This window comes from Callithrix jacchus, chromosome 2, assembly GCF_049354715.1.
Source record: "Callithrix jacchus isolate 240 chromosome 2, calJac240_pri, whole genome shotgun sequence".
NCBI lineage: Eukaryota > Metazoa > Chordata > Mammalia > Primates > Cebidae > Callithrix > Callithrix jacchus.
This window is the reverse complement of record NC_133503.1, coordinates 154,105,371-154,129,623: the sequence shown is the minus strand read 5'-3', so window position 1 is coordinate 154,129,623 and position 24,253 is coordinate 154,105,371. Positions and strand designations below refer to the sequence as shown.

The following is a 24,253-nucleotide window of genomic DNA, read 5'->3' as shown; positions in this document are numbered from 1 at the left end:
GGTGAATCTGACGATTATGTGCCTTGGGTTTGCTCTTCCTGAGGAATATCTTTGTGGTGTTCTCTGTATTTCCTGGACTTGAATATTGGCCTGCCTTGCTGGGTTGGGGAAGTTTTCCTTGATAATATCCTGAAGAGTATTTTCCAGCTTGGATTCATTCTCTCCGTCACATTCAGGAACACCTATCAATCGTAGATTAGCTCTTTCCACATAGTCCCATATTTCTTGGAGACTTTGTTCATTCCTTTTTACTCTTATTTCTCTAATCTTGCCTTCTTGTTTTATTTCATTGATTTGATCCTCGACCTCTGATATCCTTTCTTCTTCTTGGTCAATTCGGCTATTGATACTTGTGCATGCTTCACGAAGTTCTCATGTTGTGTTTTTTAGCTCTGTCAATTCACATACATTCCTCTCTAAGTTGTCCATTCTCATTAGCATTTTGTCAAATCTTTTTTCAAGTTTCCTAGTTTCTTTGCATTGGGTTAGAAGATATTCTTTTAACCCACAGAATTTTCTCCTTACCCACCTTCTGAAGTCTAATTTTGTCATTTATCACACTCATACTCCATCCAGCCATGTTCCCTTGCTGGTGAGGAGTTGTGATCCCTTGTAGGAGGAGAGGTGTTCTGGTTTCAGGTGTTTCCTTCCTTTTTGCGCTGGTTTCTTCCCATCTTTGTGCATTTATCTACCTGTCGTCTTTGTAGTTGCTGATTTTTAGATTGGGTCTCTGAGTGGACGTCCAGTTGATGATGAAGTTATTTCTGTTTCTTATTTTTCCTTCTAACAGTCTGGCCCCTCTGCTGTAGGACTTCGGAGGTCCACTCCAGGCTCTGCTTGCCTGGGGATCACCTGCAGCAGCTGCAGAACAGTAAGGGTTGCTACCAGTTTCTTCTTCTGCTGTCTTTGTTCCCGAATGATGTCTGCCAAATGTCAGTCTAATCATTCCTTTGTGAGGTGACTCTTTGGATATACGGGGGTCAGAGAGCTGCTTGAGGAGACAGTCCGTTCTTTATAAGAGCTCAAGTGCTGAGCTGTGAGCTTTGTTGTTCAGAGTTGCTGGGCAGGTGCGTTTAAGTCTACTGTAGCAGAACTCATAAACCCCCTTTTTTTCCCCAGGTGCTCTGTCCCAGGGAGTTAGGGCTTTCTGAGTTTCCATTGTGCTGCTGCCTTTCTTTTCTGGGCTGCCCTGCCCAGCAAGGAGGCTGCCTAGTCAGTGTCTGCCTGTAGAGGCTTTGCTGAGCTGCTGTGGGCTCCGCCCTGCTGCCATGTGTACTTCCCTGCAGTCCTGTTTATGTGTGTGTGGTTAGAACTGCCTCAGCAATGGTGGCCCACCTCTGTAATGGTGGACTCTCTCTGTAGTGGCGGGTTGCCTCAGCAATGGTGAACTACCTCAGTAGGGGTGGAGAGCCTCGGTAATGGCGGACGCCCCTCCCCCACAGAGATGGACCCTCCCAGGTTCAGCTGTGCTTTCTGTGAAACGCTCAATCTAGGGTGTTTCCAATTGCTAGGTTTTTTTGTGGTTGTTGTTGGGGTGGGACCCACCGAGCCTCATCACTTGGCTCCCTGCGTCAGAGCCTTTTTTTTTTTTTTTAAGTTGAATGGTTGACTCTCTCCCAGGTGTTCCAGTTGCGTGCTGAAAAGTCACTGGGATCTGTGTGATTTCCCGTGTGGCAATCCACTGCGCTGGCTGAAACAAAGGCGCTGTCCAGGAATCTCCTGGCCTGGCTCCCTGTTTCTGTCCCCTATTTAATCAGATGAATGGGTGACTCTGCCTTCCCAGAGCTGCAGTCGCCAGTTTAAAAGGGCAACGAGACCAGTGTATTTTTTATGGAGAACTGCTGCACTGGGGCAACGGCAAAATAGCCGCACTGGTGTCCTGTAGGGTTCCTCTGCCTGGGAATCTCCTGGTCTGCGGGCAATAAAGATCCATCTGGAAATGTGGCATCCACTCACCCTCCTTGCTTTCACTGGGAGCTGCAATCCTGAGCTGCTCCTAAACTGCCATCTTTGATCTTCCTCCCACAACTATGTTTCTTTTAATGGTTGAATAATGTACTTATTGTATGTATATGCCACATTTTATCCAGTCACTGTTGATGGATGTTTGGATTGTTTCTTCTTTCCAATTATTGTGAGTAAGTCTGCTATGAACATTTCACCTACAGTTATATTTGAGTTCCTGTTTTCAAATCTTTTGGTTATATACTTACAAGTGGAGTTGCCAGGAGACGGAACTTGGTAAGTTAAAATGCTGCAAACTTTGCTGTTCTTAGCAATAGTCAGTGTTTTTTTTTTGCTTTTTTAATTAAATAAATACTCCTTTGGTTGCTTCAAGCCATTGGTTCATTTCTAGAGTTTGGAAAAAGTTAATTCTGGCAGTTCTTGCACATTTTTTTCCTTCCCTTTTTGGAATAGTGAAATTGGGAGTTTGGCCATTTTTGCTGATGTAAGTGATAGATATTATTTTAAATTTTCATTTTATTTGTTAGTTTATAGAAATATAGTAACTATCTGGTAAGTACTTTTTAAAAAATGAATAAAAGATGTTCACTTTTATACAAAGGTTAAATGATTTATAAGCTAATTTTTTTCTAAAGATGTTGTCATCAAACATCTTTAAGATTTATAAGAGATTGTCAAGTGTCCCTTAAGAAATGCAACCTATACCTTCTGGAAGGACTTATGTTACTTTTAAAAATCTGTTAATGTTGGCTGAGTGCAGTGGCTCACACCTGTAATTCTAGCACTTTGGGAGGCAGAAGCAGGAGGATCACTTGAGTTCAGGAGTTTGAGACCAGCCTAGCCAACATGGTGAAACCCCAGTCTCTACTAAAAATGCAGAAATTAGCTGGGTGTAGTGGTACAGGCCCGTAGTCCCAGCTACTGAGGAGGCTGAGGTAGGAGAATTGCTTGAACAGGAGGTGGACATTTCAGTGAACTGAGATTGCACCGCACCACTCCGCTCCAGCCTGGGCAAGAGAACGAGACTCTGTCTCAAGAAAAAAAAAAAAAAAAAGGAAAAGAAAAGGACTCAATTTGTTTCAGAAACTTACAGAAAAGGCCAGGCATGTTGACTCACACATGTAATCCCAGCACTTTGGGAGGCTGAGTGGGTAGATCACGAGGTCAGGAGGTCAAGACCAGCCTGGCCAACATGGTGAAACCCAGTCTCTACTAAAAATACAAAAATGAGCCGGGTGTGGTGGTGCACACCTATAATCCCAACTACTCAGGAGGCTAAGGCAGGAGAATAGCTTGAACCTGGGAGGCGGAGGTTACAGTGAGCCGAGATCACGCCACTGCACTCCAGCCTGGACAACAGGGTGAGACTCCATCTCAAAAAAAAAAAAAAAAAAACTTACAGAAAAGAACAGAGCCATTAAAGGTAAAGATTAAACACAGTGAAGAGAATAAATTAATCCAAAGATAGAACTGAGGAAATTCTCTAAACTTGGAAATGGAAAACACAAGAGCAGTTAATAAATAAGATATGGAAGATAGAATAAGACTGTTATTCCAACATATGACTGTCTCCTGAGCAGAAAGCAGAAAATGGGAGAAGGAGAGGAACGATGAATATTCAAAGAGAATAGATGAGACTTTTCCAGAATTAGAGAGGTACAAGAGTCCTCAGCAAATTAAACAAAAATTCATACCCTTATGCATGTATTGGAATTATAGTATTACAACGATTTTTTTAAAACTGATAAAACTACTAGAGAAAAAAGGTAGATTTACTTTTAGAAGAACATTATATTCACAACAGTTTTCTTTAGTAAAGGCAGATGGCAGAATATAATAGTACAGTATATTCAGAATGCTGAAGAAGAATAGCTCTGAATCCAAATAACTATATTCAGATAACTAGGTACCCGGGAGAAATAATGCCATTCAGATAAAAATGGTGTTAATACTCTGAGACTGTTGAGTAAGAACTATTAAATTGTATACAGTAGTAAGACGACTGACTGCAGGAGGAAAGGAATAGGAAACAATCAATCATGAGCCAAAAAAAAAGATAAAACTGGTAAACATATTGGTAAACTTAAGTATTGACTGTAGAAACTAGCAATACTGACTCTTAATTTAGAGATTTTAGAACAAAAATCCTGGCAAATGAAAAGAAATCCTTTGCTTGATCAATTGGAAGGAAAAATATTTTTTTAAATAGGTAAAAATTGAAGGGTAGTCAGATAACGATTAAAATCTATAACTTGATAATGGAGGAAATCCAACAGAAGGACAGAGCTTTGTAGGAAGGGAGCTAGATTGAAAATAGTTTAAATAATTCTTAAGTCTTCATGGTGAAAATTGGTAAAAAAATAAAATACATAGCTTACCATTTGGGGAAAACAGGATGGAAAGGAGAACAAAGAGCATTGGAAAAGCTCTGTAAATAGAAAACACAAAGTAAGATGGTAGAAATAAAATCCATGTATTAGTAATCATAATACAGGTAAGTATACTTCAGTACGGAGTTGAAAGTAAAGAGGTCAGACATGATGGCTCATGTTCTATAATCCTAGCACTTTGGCAGGCCAACATGGGAGGATCTCTTGAGGCCAGGAATTCAAGACCAGCCTGGGCAACATAGCAACATCTTGTCTCTACCCAAAAAATTCTTTTTTAATTAGAAAATAGTCTATGGCCGTATCACCCTGAAAACGCTCAATCTTGTTTGATCTTGGAAGCTAAGCAGGGCTGGGCCTGGTTAGTACTTGGATGGGAGACTGCTTGGGACTACCAGGTGCTGTAGATGTCGGGGCGGGGGAAGGCAGGAGGGCGGAGAGGGCATTAGGGAAAACAGCTAATGAATACTAGGCTTAATACCTAGGTGATGGGTTGATAGGTGCAGCAAACTACCATGGCACTAATTTACCTATGTAAGAAACCTGCACGTCCTGCACATGTACCCTGCAACTTAATAATAAAAATGAAGAGAAAAAAATGTTCAATAATAACTCAAAATTGGTAAAGAAATAGGAGACAAAGTATACTTTATGGTAGAATTATTGAAGATAAAAAAATTCATCAGGAAGACATTACAGTTCTGAACAAGGTTCGAATCTAACAATATACTAAAATGCATAAAGAAAAATGGACATTAGGAAAAATGTGCAAATCCTAGTAAGTTGAGATTGAGCAGAATAGAAATTAGTAAGAATGTAGTGTCACTCAGCTTGATTTAATATTTTTCTGGAATCATATACTCTATAAATCACATTTTTCCAGCGTATATGGAAAATATGTACAATTTAATCATCTTTTAAGGCCAAAAATATACCATAGATATATAATAGGCCATGTTCTTTTATTAAAATAAAAGTAGAAATAAGCTTAACCTTCATGATTTGGAAACTGAATTTCTCAGTTTATAAATAACAGTTCATATGGAAATCCTGAAATATTTAGAATTAATGACAGTAAGAGCAGAACATAGGAAAACTTTGAGGGATATAGCTAAAGCAGCTGCCTCTTAGAGGAAATTTTATAGCCTTAAATGCATCAGAGAAAGTATAAAATGTAAAACTTGCTAAGGGAGGAAATCCAGTACGAGGACAGAGCTTTGTAGGAGAGGACTAGATTGAAAATAGTTTAAATATTTCTTTTTTCAGAAAAAAAATGGATTAAGTGTTCAAGTTAAGTAGAGGAAGAAAACTCAGAAATAAAAAAGGTAATAGACATAAATGAAATAGAAACAGACACAATGGAGCATTCAGCAGTAAAAGTGAATGAAGTAGTTTCACACATCAACAAAATTGAATAAAAGAAAAAAGACATGGATCTGGGTGAATTGGCTTACACCTGTAATCCCAGCACTTTGGGAGACCGAGGTGGGCGGATCACATGAGGTCAGGAACTTGAGACCAGCCAGGCCAACATGGTAAAACCCCATCTCTCCTAAAAATACAAAAATTAGCCAGTCATGGTGGGGCACACCTTTAATCCCAGCTGCTTTGGAGGCTGAGACAGGAGAATCACGTGAACCCAGGAGGTGGAGGTTGCAGTGAGCTGAGATTGCACCACTGCACTCCAGCCTGAGTGACAGAACAAGACTCCATCGCAGGGGAAAAAAAAAAAAAAGATGTGGAAAACGAGTATGTTTTAGTTCCATTATGTACAACTCTAATATACTAATGTGTTGCTTAAGGCTATGTACATAGTTGGTAAAATTAAGAGCAAGGAATTGAAAAACTATTCAGGATATTGGCTGGTTGGATCTTAATTGGAAGAAGTGCTCAGGGAGAAGAGAAGGGTAGGCCAAAAAAAAAAAAAAACAAACACGGGCTGCAAATATATTGGAAACATTTTAGTCTTAAGCTGGGCAGTGGAGATAAGCTTTAAATTATATTTTAAACTTATGTATGTGTTATATATTCTTTTACTTTCATAAAAATAACTTGGACCCTTACAATAAAGGTTCCAGAAGATACATTTTTTTGAAGAGTTTTGTTTTCATTTTTAAATAGGCTTTAAAATACATATACTCTAATATTCAGAAATAGCATAGATAGAATTTCTATCTTTATCCACCTTCTGTTTAGGTATAAATAGTTGTAAGTTTACATACTGAACAGTCTCTCTCTCTCTCTCTCTCTCTCTCTCTCTCTCTCTCTCTCTCTCTCTCTGTCTGTCTATTTCCTGCCCATGGCACTTGAGTTTTACATTGATCTGGTTCTGCCCTATGAGGCTGCGTGCGCTATGTGGAATTAAATTTTACTTGAACTGTTTCTACTAATCTTTTTGTATTCAGTTCAATTAAAAATTGTTTGTACCTGGAAATCAGACCTTATATGTGCCTACATGTCTGTGTTTTGAGTAAGATGTTTGCTATATTCTATATGGAGCAGATATAAGTCTAGGATTTATTTATTTTGTGCATTGTGGAAATTCAGTTAATGGTGCAGTTTTGGTGACTTTTACTGTTTTACTTCAAGTGTCACTTTTTCCTTTAGTGATTTTTAGACTCAATTCTCAAAACAAGCAGTGAGGTTTTAAAAAATTGTAGCTGTATACATTTGTATTAGTAAAGTTGAACACTTAGGGGTCAAATATGTCATTTCTTTTTGGTAACAGTGCCTTAAAATACTTGTTTAAAGTTACCGAGTATTCAAGGCTTAAATTAAGTTTGACTGTGTCCCCCAAGATTTCTTTTTGTTGTTTTGTGTTGTTCTTGTGTGTGTTTTAATATTATAGGCTATCGAGATGGAAGTAATTCAGACGCTTCAGGGCCAACCAGAAGAGGTGGGAGAGGTAGTTTCCGAGGTTGCCATGGAGGATTTGGTCAAGGAAGTCCAAGTTAGTAGTGGATTTGTGAATGGCGTGCTTCATCTGTTAAAAAGAAAATGATAAAAATCTGTCAAAGAAAGTTGTTGGGAGGATTATGTGAGAATAGCTTAGCTCAGTGACTAATACACATTAATCACCCACATTGTATATAACATTATTTTAGACAGATGTAATTGCATATTGGTTAAGATGAAATATATGAATTTTAAAAATAAGTTTGTGTGACTCAGTTCTTTACTATAACATATTATTTAGTGTTTTAGAGCTTTGATAATATGGCTGACCTTATAAACAGGTGGCCTTCTCTGTGGCTCTACCTCCCAACATACCATCTTTCACCAATGTGGCTTTCTACCTTAAATTTTTCCAGCCATCATTCCTTAGAGATAAGGTACTGACTTCAGAGGTCACTGTTGGAATGTATGTGCCTCTTAACAAAGGAAGATAGATCGATGGTTTTGGAAGCTAAAAACATAAATTTGTAATAATGAATAGATGCATAGCAGATTAGTGAATTATCACTTTCACAGAAGTTTAGGGAATTTGAAGGGTTACTGTGTAGGACTGGTAAGGTTTGATTTGGTAACAGTGGGAGCAAGGGGTGCTATTCTGAAGAATAATGAAATGAAGCAATAGGGAGTTTCTCAGGCAGTTTCTAGAGATTTAACTTGCTTGTATTTTGGTATAGCACTGGCCCTAATTTATTTTATGAAACAATTTTAATAAAATACATTTTGAGGAAGTAATTTGTCATTGAAGGATGTTATTTGTAGATAATTTTTTTGTACAATATTTAATTTAACCAGAATAGTATTTTTCTGTTTTACCCCACATCTTTTAACTTCCAATACCATAACTTGATTTTTTTCTGTTTACCGAATGATTAAAAAACTTCTTAAGGGTAATATGTAATCTAATTTTACTTTCTGCAAATCAAGGTAATGAATTAGACCAAGACAAATGTATGCAACGCACTGGTGGCCTTTTTGGTTCTAGAAGACCAGCATTAAGTGGCACAGGTGAGAAATAGAACTTGTTACCAAATATTAATTATTGATATATGTTTTAGCACTAGGATTTGTAAACATAATATATATGTTTAAGTATACTAGTTTGGCTTATGATTTGCTCCGCTTTTAGATCTGTAGGTAAAAATATGTGGACAATTTGTCTCCCTTATAAAATTTGTGTAATGTGAATTATTTCTTTGGACAATTTGTCTCCCTTATAAAATTTGTGTAATGTGAATTATTTCGTATATTATCTACCAGTTAATTTGAGGTTTGAATTATTAACTGGAGGACTAGAGGATTCTAAGTTAGGGGGAAATGATTTGTGTGATTTGTGGTGAAAATGAAAACCCAATTGATGAAAAATGTTCAAATGAAGTTAAGGTTAGAGTTAAACCTAGAGACCAGGCGTGGTGGCTCATGCCTGTAATCCCAGCACTTTGGGAGGCCGAGGCAGGTAGATTACTTGAGGCCAAGAGTTCGAGACAAGCCTGGCCAACATGGTGAAACTCCATCTCTACTAAAAATACAAAAATTAGCATGGCATGGTGGTGTGCACCTATAGTTCCCACTACTCAGGAAGCTGAGGCACAAGAATTGCTTGAACTCAGAAGGTGGTGGTTGCAGTGAGCCAAGACCGTACCACTGCTCTCCAGCTTGGGTGACGGAATAAGACTGTGTCAAAAAAAAAAAGCTTAATCCAGAATTAGGAGATGGATGGGTAAAGGGACTAGGATTCCTAAGTATTAACTCTTTGTTGAATAAAAATAACCATACAGTTTGTGTGTTTGAGGAGCAGCTGTGTTTGATCTAACCTGCAAAACAATGCCTTACAGGTAATGGCGATACTTCTCAAAGCAGAAGTGGCAGTGGAAGTGGACGAGGTAAGTTCTTATTTTGTTTATCTGAAAGAAGTTAAAATCATTGTAATCCAGTTTTTTTTTTTGTACGTCAGTGGTTGGCAACAAATTTAATTTTTAAAGTTAAAGGTAACTTACTGCTTTTATGCACTGAGGAGCATAAATTTACACAGCCTGTTTTAGAGCTTTCCTTAATACTCTCCAGGTTATTGCCTCTAATCCAGCAGTTCCATTATAGGAATTATATACTATAGATGTGTTTGCAAATACATGTACAAGGATGTTCACTGAGACATCATTTATCATAAATAAAAACTGAAAATCACCTGAAATTCATCAATAAGAAACTATTTAAGGCCAGACGTGGTGGCTCATGCCTGTAATTCCAGCACTTTGGGATGCTGAGGTGGGCAGATGATGAGGTCAAGAGATGGAGACCATCCTGGCCAACATGGGGAAATCCCATCTCTACTAAAAATACAAAAATTAGTTGGGCATGGTGGCATGCACCTGTAGTCCCAGCTACAGCTACACAAGAGGCTGAGGCATGAGAATCGCTTGAACCCAGGAGGTAGAGGTTGCAGTGAGCCGAGATCGAGCCATTGCACTCCAGCTGGGTGACAGAGCAAGACTTCGTCTCAAAAAATAAACTAAAAACAACTGTTTAATGATAATCACAAAATGGAATGCTGTGTAGAAGTTAAAGACTGAGATATATGTATAAATCCTTATTAAAACAATATGCTTTTTCTTATGGAATAGTAATTTGATTTGGTCTAAAGGATAAAGTTAGCTCAATACATATAATTTTTTGCTCTTATAAGTTTTTTCTTTTTTTCGAGGGAGAGTCTTGCTCACTTGCCCAGGCTGGAGTGCAGTGGCATGATCTTGGCTCATTGCAACCTCCATCTCCCGTGTTCGAGCCATTATCCTGCCTCAGCCTCTCTAGTATCTGGGATTACAGGCGCTGACCACCACACCCGGCTAATTTTTGTATTTTTAGTAGAGACAGGGTTTCACCACATTGGCCAGGCTGGTCTCAAACTCCTGACCTCAGGTGATCTGCTCTCCTTGGCCTCCCAAAGTGCTACAATTACAGGCATGAGCCACTGCCCCTGACCGTAAAGTTTTTTTGAAGTGTAAATACTTCAGTGTCATATAAAAGTTAAAATGCTTTCCAGACTAGTAAACCAATGAAGCTTGGGTGATGTATTTGGAAGATTCTCGGTAATCATTATTAGTCCAAGATAATTCAAAATGACAGTCCCCCTACCCCTGCTGATTCTTGGATTCTTCTATATAGAAAAAGTTTATTAAAGACTAGCTAAACCAAATCTTCCACAAATATTCACAGCCTATGTGAAGGAGGATTTCAAAACCTGTGGATATACAGGATAAGGAAATTAGAGACTTGGTATGGAAAAGTGTTATATTTAATTAGCTTTTGAATCTAATGCAGTCATAGTACCTAAAAGTGGCATAATAGATGGCTCGTTATCTAAAAATCAGAAAGGTAATACATAGAAAGCAGGTAACAGGCCTGATGGTTCATCGAAAATTCATCAGTAAACGAAATTGAAAATCTTACTTAAAAGGCTGTTCCTTGGCTAGTGTATATTAGTTAGGGTTCTCTATAGAGACAGATCAAAAGGAAGGGAGGAGGAATTCGATGGATGGGTGGGTGGGTGGATGGATGGATGAGAGGGGTCTAATTAGGGGAATTGGCTCATAAGATTATCAAAGCCAAGAAAGTCCTATGATAGGCTGTCTGCAAGCTAAGAACCAGGGAAACCAGTAGTGTGCTTCAGACCAAGTCCAAAGGAACCAGGGAAAATGATAGTGTAACTCTCAGTTCAAAGCCAAAGACCTGAGAACCTCTTGGTGGGGCGGAGTCAGGGGGTGGGAGCTTGCCTAGTACAAGTACTGAGTCCAAAGGCCAGAGAACCTGGAGTTCTGATGTCCAAGAACAAGAGAAGAAGAGTGTCCCAGCTCCAGAAGAGAGAGAATATTTGCCTTTCTTCTGCCTTTTTGTTTTATCTGGCCTTCAGCCTATTGATGATGCCTGCCCTCTCTGGATGAGGGTGGATCTTATTCTGTCCACGGATACAAATGCCAGTCTCTTTTAAAAACCCTCTCAGACATATCCAGAAGTAATGCTATATCAGCTACCTGGGTATCCCTTAATCTGGTCAAATTGACACCACAAATTAATCATCACAGGTAGCATCTGAAAACTTGGATTTGGGATGGGTTCCCACCACCCTAATTGGTTAAAGTAACTCATTGTGCCTAAACCATTTGTGCATTGTGTTTTTTTGCTGAGTATTTGCTTTCCTTCTGGGAGACTAGAATTTGGTATGTGCCAGGCAGAAGGTGAGTACAATATTAGCCCCTACTCAAAACCCTAGGTACTGAGTCTCTAATGAGCTTCTGAGTCTCTAATAATATTCTCTGGTAGATTTTACACGTGTTGTCACAGTTCATTGCTGGCAGAACTAAGCACATCCTGTGTGACTGCAGTAGAAGACATATGGAAACTTAGGCCTGGTTTTCTCTGGGTTTTGCCCATGCACCTTTTTTTCTGCTGATTGTACTCCCTATTTTTTCTCTAATAAATCATAACCATGAGTCTGACTATAATTCTGAATCTGGTGGGTCCTCCTAGCAATTAGTGAACTGGGGATGGTATTGGGGCACCCCCCCAACACAGATTCTTTAGAAAATACATTCCTTTGCTGATTAGGAAAGAAATGTAATGGCTTAAACAAAATGTAGTAGTTTATAATAGTCTCACCTACATAAAATCATTTTGAATATTACAGAAACTAAAAATGTACGAGATTCTATTTGTCTTAATTGTCTCAAGCATTTGCAAGAAGGGAATTTAAAGGTTTTTTTTTAGAACTTGTTCTCTTTGAAGGCAAGCAGTGAAAATAAAGATGTTCATAACCTTGCATCTTGACTGATTGTCATTTACAAATTTCTTTAATAGGTGGTTACAAAGGTTTAAATGAAGAAGTAGTAACAGGCTCTGGAAAGAGTAAGTTTTCCATAAACAAGGTATTTTATTTTTGTAGTGAGGGTTCTTTTATCCTTCAATTTTAAAAAAACCATGTATTTCTTTTTTATTTGATCCTCTTTAAGATTCTGGGAAGTCAGAAGCAGAAGGAGGAGAAAGTGGTGATACTCAAGGTATATGAACATTTGTGTGACTTACATGGAAGTATATTGTGTTTTAATAACAATGCTTAAGTATTTTACTTAAAAACAGTTATCTTTTAAAAATTTGAACAGTGAAAACTTTAAAAGGTAAGCAATGAGAAGTTCCATAGTAATTAAGATTTGATCTTGTCAATTTTTGTCTATTTTCTCTTATTTTTTCTTTTAGTCTCTGTAACGTGCATTATGTTTTTAATTTAAATTTCAAGGACCAAAAGTGACCTACATACCCCCTCCTCCACCTGAGGATGAGGACTCCATCTTTGCACATTATCAGACAGGCATAAACTTTGACAAATACGACACTATTCTTGTGGAAGTGTCTGGACATGATGCACCACCAGCAATTCTGGTCAGTGTATTATTTCTGTATTAGCTGTGTAGCAAACTTTGCTTTTAAAATACATGATACAGTTTTTAAAGCTGATACCAATATACAGATTTCACCTTTCGTACCTAAGATCTTAGGTTGAAAATTTAGAATGATGTCTTACTGTCTACAAATTGCTATGTTAAAAGATTAATAAATTTCATCCCCACTCCCTATACCAGGATGAGAATTTTATTTAAAAAAATATTTTTTCTAGAGAGTCAAGATGTTTCCCCAAAATTGTGAGAAAGTGTGTCTTAGGGCAGTGATTTTTCTGAGGGGGAGCCCTCTGTCTCCTGTTGATAATTATACATAGAACAACCCATTTTACTGAGCAGACTTCTTCATATCTCATAGGTTTCAAGGGGACAGGAAAAATGTTTTTAAAACCACTGTTTGTGGGAGATACTTCCTGATTCTGTCAAATCATATTATAATATACAGGCTTTGAATATTTACTTTTGAATGGGGGCATGTTAGTAAAGTAGTATATAAAGTAGAATTAACAGAACTTGAAACTAGCTTGAATGAAATATGCTTATAAATGATCTGCATATGATATATAGAATGTAATCACTGCTTTTTTTTTCCAGACTTTTGAAGAAGCTAATCTCTGTCAGACACTGAGTAACAACATTGCTAAAGCTGGTTATACTAAGCTTACTCCTGTGCAAAAATACAGTATTCCTATCATACTTGCAGGACGAGATTTGATGGCTTGTGCTCAAACAGGGTCTGGGAAGACTGTAAGTCTTTCCCCACATGTCCAAACTGTTAGGTTTTTTGAGCTTTGATTCTTCCTAAGTAACTTGAGTTTCTTCTTTTTAGTAGGAGGTTTGTAGATGATTTCAATGACCTGTAATAAGTATTGATGGTTTTGTTTCTGATTTTTACTAGGATTTGTGTACTTCTGAAGAAAGAATTCTGATCTGTTTTTAGAGTAGTGTTACAGTCCATAGATGTTTAAGTATGCAGCTCTTTCTGAAACATGGTGGTATCTAAAACAAAGTGACTGAAAGTCAAAGCAGAGATTATAAAACAGTAAGAGAAGGAGAAAGGAATTTCTGTAATATAGCTGGTATGCTCTTGGAGTCAAAAGATAAAGAATGAGAAAGTTACATGCATTGTACATGATTCCTTAGTATTAAGTGACCTCAGGTTATGCTAATTACAAAAGAAGTCTGATGAGACCAGGTTGGTTTTAGGACTCTGAGATGAGACTATTATTTCTAAGGTCATAGAGTCCATGAGGTCATACTATTTTAGTCTTAATTACCTTTTGTAATAGAATTGTAGGGAAAAATAGGTATTGTATAGCAGCTGATGAGAGTGTTAAACATGGTTTTCGAGGTGGATTTTAGCAAGTGTCTTATTTGCTTAAATGAGAAAACTATAGCACAGAATTTTCGGTAACTTCAGTAAGGGTAATGTGTTCAGTAACACAAATAATGATTTCCAAGATTTTACTCTGTGGACCACTTTTATCATCCATTCTTAGTGAGAATTTTATTATGACCTCAAAAGGACTAACTTAGAGTAATTGCTCACTGTAATGATTTGCAGCAATTACATCTATTATTTTCCTCTACAAATAGGCCAAAGATATTGATCTAAGAATTCATGAGTATGCTTTTTAAAATACACTAAAATTTTGATAGGATAGATTAATTTTATCAAATTTTATATTGTATCATATGAGCATAAAGACCTAAATGTTAAGAACACATTAAAATGAAAGTTTTTGTTTCTCATCTTAAATTTACCAGTAAGATGGAAGTAGAGTCTAAAGGCCGTAAGGACATGAGGATTAGCTTTCCATAGGGATGAAAGTGATGCACTATAAATTTGTAACCTAGGCAACTTAACTTCTAGGCAGCTTTTCTCCTGCCAATTTTGGCCCATATGATGCGTGATGGAGTAACTGCCAGTCGTTTTAAAGAGTTGCAGGAACCAGAGTGTATTATTGTAGCACCAACTCGAGAATTGGTCAACCAGATTTATTTGGAAGCCAGAAAATTTTCTTTTGGGTAAGTACATCAGAATGCTACTCACAAAATAGTCTTTTCTTTAGAGACTTTCTTCCCCTCACATTTGGGAAGTACTTAGTAATAATGCACTCTTGTAATTTTTAGCATTACTTAAAGTATATTTTTTGTTATCCTGTTTATGGAATCCTTTTTATTTTTAAAAAGAAATAGGCTTATTAAAAATTAGGTTAATAGGTTGGACTTAATGGCTCATGTCTATAATCCCAGTGCTTTGTGAGGCCCAGGCAGGAGGACTGCTTGAGGCCAGGAGTGTGAGACCAGCCAGGGTAACATGGTGAGACCACGTCACTACAAAAAATAAAGTAACTATCCAGCACATGGTGGTGCACACCTGTTGTCCTAGGAGATTGAGGCAGGATTGCTCGAGTCCAGGAGTTTGAGGCTGCAGTAAGCTGTGATTGCAGCACCACACTCAGGGAGAGTCCCTGTCTCTACAAAAGTAAAATTTTAATTTAAAAAACAGTAATACTAGAAATGGAAAATAGTGAACATACTGGTGTTATTTCTTGGTAGTTTTTAATGTATATTTAAAAAAGGAACTTAAGGTATTCTAATAATTTTATATTCTTTTACAGATAACTTTAATACAGAAAATGATTATTGCATAATAAGACCTGATTTTTAATGACTTTAAAATTGCCCATGTGAATACCATTTATTTCTCTATTCTGAGGCATTTAGATTCTCTCTAACCTGGGGCTAATGTAAACAAAATTGCAGCGTACATCTTGCTACATGGTTTTTCTGCTTTGGCTGGATATGGTGTCTCATACCTGTAATCCTAGCATTTTGGGTGACCAAGATAGAGAGTTTGAGACCAGCCTGGGAAACATGGCAAAAACCCACCCATCTCTACAAAAAAAAAATACAAAAATTAACCAGGTGTGGTGGTGCACCCCTGTAGTCCCAGCTACTCAGGAGCCTGAGAGATGGGAGGATTACCTGAGCCTGGGAGGTCAAGGCTACAGTGAGCTGTGATTGCGCCACTGTACTCCAGCCTAGGTGAGAGTGAGACCCTGACTCAAAAAAAAAAAAAATCTTCTATGTATTTTTTAGATTAGAGTTTTATCAATTTTAATGTTAAAGAGCAGGAACTTATTTTAAAGCTTGCACTTAATGTATATTTGTGCCTGCAGTGTATCAGAAGTCCAATTACAATATACCCTTTGCCAACATTGAGTTATTGCTGATTAACAAATTCCCTTAAAAGATAGTTGCTTACAATAATAAACATTTACTGTCTCACCATTTTGGGGGCTTAGGAATTGGGGAACAGCTTGGCTTAGTTGGGTCCTTCTGAGTTAAGAGTCTTTTATGAGATTGTAGACAAGATGTCACCCAGGATTGCAGTCATCTGAAGGCTTCACTGGATCTTTCCATAGGGGTGCATAATTATCCATTAAATGGCACTGGCTACCCCTAGATTGAGTGATCAGTAAGAACAAAGAGGAGGCTGTAATAGCTTTTATGAAATAATCTCAAAAGTCACACATTGTCATTCTGCCGCATTCTCTTTGTAAGAAGCAAGTCATTAATTTTGACCCCACTCAGGAGTGGCTATTATAATTTATTGGAACTAGTGCAAAATTGAAAGTACAGGGTCCTTGTTATACAATTATTACAAATTTCAAGGCAGCAACAGCACAGCATTAAATGAAGCGCAAGGTTCTTCTGAACTTGGGACCCTGTGTGACTAGGCAGGTTGAACAATCATGTGGCCAGCCTTGCCCACACTGAAGGGGGAAGATAGAATCCATATTTGAAGGAAGGAATATATCGAAGAATTTCTATATGTACGTTAAAACCACCACAGGTGATTTCATCTTTTTCCATGCTTGTTAAAATCACTTTAATATCAAACCTGGTCTTTTGGTAAAACATGTGGATTGTGTATTTCAGTGTTTATATCTTGCTAATCTTTATGTACTATATTGCTTTCAGTCTTTTGAATAAAGTAAAAGATCTCAGAACTTATCCATATTAGTTTTGGGAGAATAGACACCACCTGTTCCCCCAAAACTATTGAAAATTTTTTTAAAAATCAAGTAAAAGATCACATTTTTTTTTTTTTTTTTTTAAGATGGAGACTCTCTGTGTTGCCCAGGCCAGAGTACAGTGGTGGGATCTCAGTCACTGCAACCTCTGTCTCTTGGGTTCAAGTGATTCTCCTGCCTCAGCCACCAGAGTAGCTGGTATTATAGGCACGTGCTACCATGCCTGGCCAATTTTTTATGTTTTTAGTAGAAACAGGATTTCACCATGTTGACCAGGCTGGTCTAAATCCTGACCTAAGGTTATCCACCCGCCTTGGCCTCTCCAAAGTACTGGTGGTATTACAGGCATGAGCCACCATGCCTGGCCAGAATTTAATATTTTTTAGATAGTTGAATGTTTTTTCTTTCTTTTTGGGTTTTGTTTTACATCTTGTTAGAAACAGATGCCTAGTTTTTTAAGTAACTAGAAAATGACATTTAGTTTTCTTCTTAACAGGACTTGTGTAAGAGCTGTTGTTATATATGGGGGAACCCAGCTGGGTCATTCAATTCGACAGATAGTACAAGGCTGTAATATATTATGTGCTACTCCTGGAAGACTAATGGATATCATAGGCAAAGAAAAGGTATGGCTTATACGAATAACAAAGTTGTGAGATTGATACTTTTTTTTGATATGGGAAAAGGAAAGAATGTGAGGTAAAGACAGATGTATTCACTAGAGCACCATTTATGTGTTAGCCTCCATCACATTCTTTGAATTTGTTCTTATATAATTCTCAAGATAATCTCCACAGGAATAGTGTTTTTTATTTTATACTTGGGAAAACAAACTTAATGAGATTATGTAATTTAAGAATCCCTCAGTTAGCTCTAGTAAGTATAGAGCTGATGTTAGAATCTGGGTCTGATTCCAGAATTACATATTCTATATCCCACTATGCTGGGGTAAAAATGCAGTTAATAACTTTTTATCTGATTTCATACATGTCTTGGGGAAATAGTTTTCTCCTGTAAGAAACCCATTGTAATCCCAGCACTTTGGGAGGCCAAGGCGGGTGGATCACGAGGTCAAGAGATTGAGACCATCCTGGTCAACAGGGTGAAATCCCGTCTTTACTAAAAATACAGAAAAATTAGCTGGACATGGTGGTGCGTGCCTGTAATCAATCCCAGCTACTCAGGAGGCTGAGGCAGGAGAATTGCCTGAACCCAGGAGGCGGAAGTTGCAGTGAGCCGAGATTGCGCCATTGCACTCCAGCAGGGGTAACAAGAGTGAAAAAACAAAAAAAAAAAAAAAAAAAAGAAAAGAAAGAAACCCATTGTAACATCAATAATTCTATCTCCTGTGTAAGCATGGGAGTGATATCAACCAGGATTGTTAATTTTCTAAATCTAAAAAGATTTTAGGGCCATGTACTTATTTAAAAATTCATATGCCATATTTTTACATCTCTAAATCAGTACTTTCAGTTTACCTTAATGAACCAGATTTGCTTTTTACTTTATTTTTGAGATGGAGTTTCATTCTTGTTACCCAGGCTGGAGTGCAATGGCATGATCTTGGCTCACTGCAATCTCTGCCTCCAGGGTTCAAGCAATTCTTCTGCCTCAGCTTCCTGAGTAGCTGGGATTACAGGCATACACTCCCAGCTAATTTTTTTTTATATTTTCGTAGAGATGGGGTTTCTCCATGTTGGCCAGGCTGATACCAAACTCCTGACCCTCAGGTGATTCGCCTGCCTCAACCTCCCAAAGTGCTGGGATTACAGGTGTAAGCCACCTTGCCCAGCCCAGATTTGCTTTTTAAAAACTTTTCAAAGGGTCCTTCTGAGTTAAGAGTCTCTTTAATCTCTCTGGGTTACTAAAAAAAAAAAAAAAAAAAAAAACTTATTTCTGCATAAATGCACTTTTCTTAGTATACTTTAAAAAATGACCCAGAGATGCTTTCTTGCTAAACATCTTCATAGTGGTACCAAAATCCGCTTTGCACGTGTGTTCTTCTATTTATAGTAATAGATGTTCATGCACAGGTCAGAGAAGGTTCCTGATTGTTCTGAGAGATCAGAGAAGGGAGAATTTACTAAGCATTTGAAGAGGTTAGAAAAAATTTTACCAGTTAGAAAATATTAGAATATGTCATGCTGTTAGGATATTTTCTCACATTAGAGTCTAACTTTATCAAATAATATAATCTGGATCTGTTCTGTCCAACACAGTAACCACTAGTCATGTGTAGCAATTTTAAAGAATGATCAAATTAAAAATTCAATTCCACAGTCACAGTAGCCACATTTCAAGTGCTTAATAGCCAGCTACCTTTGGCTAGTGACTAGCATATTAAACAGTGCAGATAATAGAACTTTTAAGTAATTGCAGAAAGTTTTATTGCACAGTGTTGATCTAGATTTTTGGTTTATTTTAGACTTAATTTTAAAAATGCTTTATAACCCAATTGAACTGAAATATACAGTAATATTATCTAAGCATAACAATTCTCATTTTATACACTGATTTCTAGTCTTTGTTCTTAACAGTATTTTAACAGTTGGAATTGTGGAAAGTAGTTTAATATAAACTAATATGAATTTTCTGTTTTACCTTTGAAAATATCCTTCAAGGTTGGTCTCAAACAGATCAAATATTTAGTTTTGGATGAAGCTGATCGCATGTTGGATATGGGGTTTGGACCAGAAATGAAGAAGTTAATTTCTTGCCCAGGAATGCCATCAAAAGAACAGCGCCAAACCCTTATGTTCAGTGCAACTTTTCCAGAGGAAATTCAGAGGTTAAGTTTTTTTCTTAAAAATCATTTGGTTATATACTTTTATCAAAGTGGAAGCAATGTGAATATTCTATTTTAGAGATTTGTCTTTAAGATTTTAATATAGGTAGTTTAAAAAAATAGATGTATTTCTAAGATGTTTGCCGCATTTTCCATTTTCTTACCTTTATTCCTGGCTTTGAATTAACATCACATCTCTTTTAAAAGAGAGCAAGTGTGTGTGTGTGGGGGGGGGGAGTAGCATAGAACCCAGCTAGGGTTTAATAAGTGCTTACTAAATGAAGTTGTTTTTATTGCTGTGCCACCTTTTTGAACTTAAATGTATAGAATTTGGGAGAACTGGGCGCTTTGGTAGAAAATTCATATGCCAACTATTGGGCAGATATTTGAGAATCCTGTTATATACCATGTGGTCTAGTTAATTCAGAGATTAAGGTGACACATCCCTACTGGAATGGTGACTCTTTTTCCTGCCAGCCCCTTGTCTCAAGAAGCCAGAAGTACCCAGGCAACAGCAGAAGCTTATACAGATGGTCCAATGGTTCAACGTAGAATTTTAAGATTTTTTGACTTTATGATGGTTGATCATAGGTATTAATTGCGTTTTTGACTTAAAATAGTTTGGACTTAACAATAGGTTTATTGGGATGTAACCCTGTTGTAAGTTGGGGACTATCTGCAATTCAGCAGGACTCTTGCTGTTTTCTCTAGTGGAACTGTTTTCTTTTTGGGAACCAAGACCTCAAAACCTGTAAAACATAAAGTTGGAGGACAGGAAGGGCTGGGAAGTATAGATTTCCCAAGTGGGTCATTGGAAGTGATGCTAGGTGGGCCAGTATTGCTTGCTCTCCTGGATTTCCAGAGTCATGTACCATATATAGATCTTTGATTTGAAAAATTACTGTGTCTTGTTGGATGATGCCCTATCTTCTTAAAGAGTTGCCTCAAAACTGGCCCTTGAACTGTTCTTTCTGCAGACTGTTCCACAGTTCTCTCAGGTTGGCAGCTTCTGAGTGGTACAGTATATATTACTTGTGAATCCTGTGGTAATGGGTCTATCCCAGCACCTCTTTTGCCTTAAAGTTGGTTTCCTGGTTTGATAGAATGTTACATGGGATCTTGTGCTAGTATATCAAATGTTCCACAAGCCCTTGAATAGTGGTGCTGGTTATTGATTTAATTTTATATGATAAATCTTCGTGTAAAGTTAGCAAAAGTTCTTTATTGGGGAAAAATATAACTCATAGTACAGCACAAGGTCAATTTGCAGGATAATTTTCTTAGCAGTACATAAAACAATCATTTCTTAACAATTGAATAGTATCTTCAATTGGAGAGGTGGTATTTGCATTCCCACCATCTGCTTTGGTAATTGTCTGATTAGCAGCCATGTTTGTATGTGATGTAATGAAGCAAGACTTCTCAGTTGCATGCTGATAGTGAGTTAACTGTGTGTCAGGTATTGATAACCTTCGGGGCAGGCACACCCATCTTGATTTCACTATGTCGCTGGGCCTTTTGTCTCATCTCACTTGTTTTGCCCAGTTGTGCTATACAAATACTACCTTCTGTGTGTGTCATGACAGAGCACTGACCTAAGATCTAGTTTGTTTGAAATCATTCATTTGAAGTAGAGTAATTTCACAGGTAATATTTTCAGAAAACAATAATAGTATTCATAAAAGCAAGGAGTGGAGAATAGAATTTATGCCTGAGGCTTACATTTCAGTTTTTACTAAAAAATAATTCCTCCTTATTACAATTTATTGCTTTTAGTTCATGCTTTTTATTAGGGTTATACACATTTTACATGGGTAGCAAATCCACTTGAAATGACAGTATCCATACTTTGACACACTTTTCACTAGTAGTTACATATATTGCAAAAGTGTAATATTTTATACTGGTCTTTCAAAATATTACTGGGATGATACAAGTAACCAACCATCTTACTATAGCTGTTATTATCTGCTGTCTGATTGAGATAACACCTGCATGAATTCAGTGGATATTATGAACACTAATGAAGAGGAGGATAAGTTAAAGAATAATCTTTCGTTTTTCAAGGTTGGCTGCAGAGTTTTTAAAGTCGAATTATTTGTTTGTTGCTGTTGGACAAGTGGGTGGAGCATGTAGAGATGTGCAGCAGACTGTTCTCCAAGTTGGCCAGTTCTCAAAAAGAGAAAAACTTGTTGAAATTCTACGAAATATAGGTATCTTACATTGATACTCTTTTTGGTCATGATTTCAACCTTTTTAAAATAATTTTTAAAAATTACTAAAGAATTATAATAAGTTTAATTGTTCTCTTTAAATGTTTAATAAGTTTAATTGTTCTTTCTCTAAAGCTCTTTTATAAGAAATTTATTTTTTTTTTTTGAGACGGAGTTTCACTCTTCTTACCCAGGCTGGAGCGCAATGGCGCAATCTCGGCTCACTGCAACCTCCACCTCCTGGGTTCAGGCAGTTCTGCTGCCTCAGCCTCCTGAGTAGCTGGGATTACAGGCACGTGTCACCATGCCCAGCTAATTTTTTGTATTTTTAGTAGAGATGGGGTTTCACCATGTTGACCAGGATGGTCTCGATCTCTCGACCTCATGATCCACCCACCTCGGCCTCCCAAAGTGCTGGGATTACAGGCTTGAGCCACCACGCCCAGCCCTATAAGAAATTTTATGATTCAGTTTTCTGTGTAAATTATATAAAAATACGGTCCTTTCTCCTCCATGAGGTTTGAAAATAGGAAGGATTTGAGACTTTATTCCAGCAGAAGTATATCTATTTTTTTGTTTTAGAAAACTAGAAAGGCTTTGTAGTGACGCATATTTATATCACACTATTACTCCATCAAAAGCTGATTGTTTTTGTTTGTGGTTCCTAGTTCTTGTACCTAAGGTTTCCCAAGTTCATAGTTTGAATAATTTTAGAGCTAAAAGGAACTTAAGATCTAGTTCTGTTCCTTCACAATATCTGTGGGAAATCTTTTTCTTCTCTACCCTGCCCCAATCAATTTTTATTTTTATTTTATTATTTTTTTAAAGGCAAGGTCTCACTTTGTTGCCTACCTTGAAATATAATTGTGTAGTTATAGCTCACTGCAGCCTCAAACTCCTGGCCTCAAGCAATCCTCCCACCTCAGCTTTCCAGGTAGCTAAGACTATAGGAATGTGCCACCATGCCTGCCTGGCTGGCTGGCTGGCTTGCTCATATATGTATATATGTATGTATGTATATATATATGTAGAGATAGGTTTCTTACTACTGACCAGGCTGGTCTTGAACTGTTGGCCTCAGTCCTCCATCTTGTCCTCCCAAAGTGCTGAGGTTACAACCATGAGCCACCATACTCACCCCAATATTTATTTTTATTATTATTATTATTTTGAGACAGGGCCTTGCTTTATCACTAAGGCCGGAGTGCAGTAGCATGACCACGCATCACTCAGCCTCAACCTCCAATGTAAGCAATCCTCCCATGTAAGTCTCCTTAGTAGCTGGCACCACAGGTGTGTACCACCATGCCCAGCTAATTTTTTAGGTTCTGTAGAGATGGAGTTTTCACCATGTTGCCCAGGCTGGTCTTGAACTCCTGGGCTAAAGTGATCTATCCACCTTGGCCTCCCAAAGTGCTGGGATTACAGGTGTAAGCTGCCATGCCGGGCCCAGTTTTTATTTTGGAAGTCATGGTTTTTTAAATTTGGTTGTTTAAGATAGCCTTATTTTGAGACTGGAAACAAAAATTTTAATACCTTCATTTTGATACCTTCTTATTACCTCACAGTCTAGTTCTACTTATATGTTATACTTTCCCCATCTACACCCTCCATTTTAGTACTTCTGTTTCAGCTTGAATGTCAGTGTTGAAACGGAGGAATGTGAAGATGAAACATCAGCTAATTTCCAATAATGAGCAAAAAGGAAAAAATGGAAAGGTGACTTAAAAAGCACTTATAGGCTTCTGGTCTTTAGTTTGTGCTGAGTTTTATGAGAACTTTTAAAACCAAATACTTATCTTGAGTTTGAGAAATGTTATTAGTTGGCTTCATCAAATATTGTCTTAATATACACTATCAGCATATAAAGATAATAACAGCTATGGGCCACATACTGTCCTGATTATCGTACATGTGTTAGCTCATTTAATTCCCAAAACAACCTTATGAAGTAGATTTTGTCATGATCCCATTTTAGGGATGAAGAAACCAATATGGGAGGTCAGATAACTTGCCCACTATAAATTGAAGCTGCTAATGCAGAAGAAAGGAGCACTATATGGTTTTGCTGAAGTTAGAACATATTTCTAATATAGTCACCTTAAGATTTTATTTTTATTTTTATTTTATTTTATTTTATTTTGAGATTGAATCTCACTCTGTTCTCCAGGGCTAGAGTGCAGTGGTGTCATGGCAGCTCACTGCAACCTTCGCCTCCTGGGTTCAAGCAATTCTCCTGCCTCAGTGTCCCGAGTAGCTGGGATTACAGGTGCCTGCCACTATGCCCAGCTAATTTTTTGTGTGTTTAGTAGAGATGGGGTCTCACCATGTTGGCCAGGCTGGTCTTGATATCCTGACCCCGTGATTTGCCCATCTCAGCTTCCCAAAGTGCCAGGATTACAGGCGTGAGACACCACGCCTGGCCAAGATTTTTTTATATATGAGCTTATGGGATAAAGTT

At 37.5% G+C, this 24,253-nt stretch overlaps 1 protein-coding gene and 1 pseudogene across 3 annotated transcripts in view; both read left to right on the top strand.

The window, feature by feature from the left end:
- The window catches only part of DDX4 (DEAD-box helicase 4), a 72,278-nt gene that overhangs the window by 37,121 nt on the left and 10,904 nt on the right, over positions 1–24,253 (top strand). For all 3 annotated transcript variants that reach the window (XM_035291563.3, XM_078365494.1, XM_035291564.3), the window contains exons 7-17: positions 7,201–7,302; positions 8,232–8,312; positions 9,140–9,187; positions 12,156–12,203; positions 12,308–12,355; positions 12,592–12,734; positions 13,346–13,498; positions 14,625–14,779; positions 17,291–17,420; positions 19,416–19,582; positions 21,647–21,792. In XM_035291563.3, coding sequence (XP_035147454.2) covers positions 7,201–7,302; positions 8,232–8,312; positions 9,140–9,187; positions 12,156–12,203; positions 12,308–12,355; positions 12,592–12,734; positions 13,346–13,498; positions 14,625–14,779; positions 17,291–17,420; positions 19,416–19,582; positions 21,647–21,792 — 1,221 coding nt within the window. The remainder of the gene's footprint in view (positions 1–7,200; positions 7,303–8,231; positions 8,313–9,139; positions 9,188–12,155; positions 12,204–12,307; positions 12,356–12,591; positions 12,735–13,345; positions 13,499–14,624; positions 14,780–17,290; positions 17,421–19,415; positions 19,583–21,646; positions 21,793–24,253) is intronic.
- On the top strand, positions 4,644–4,762 carry LOC118151752 (5S ribosomal RNA; annotated as a pseudogene).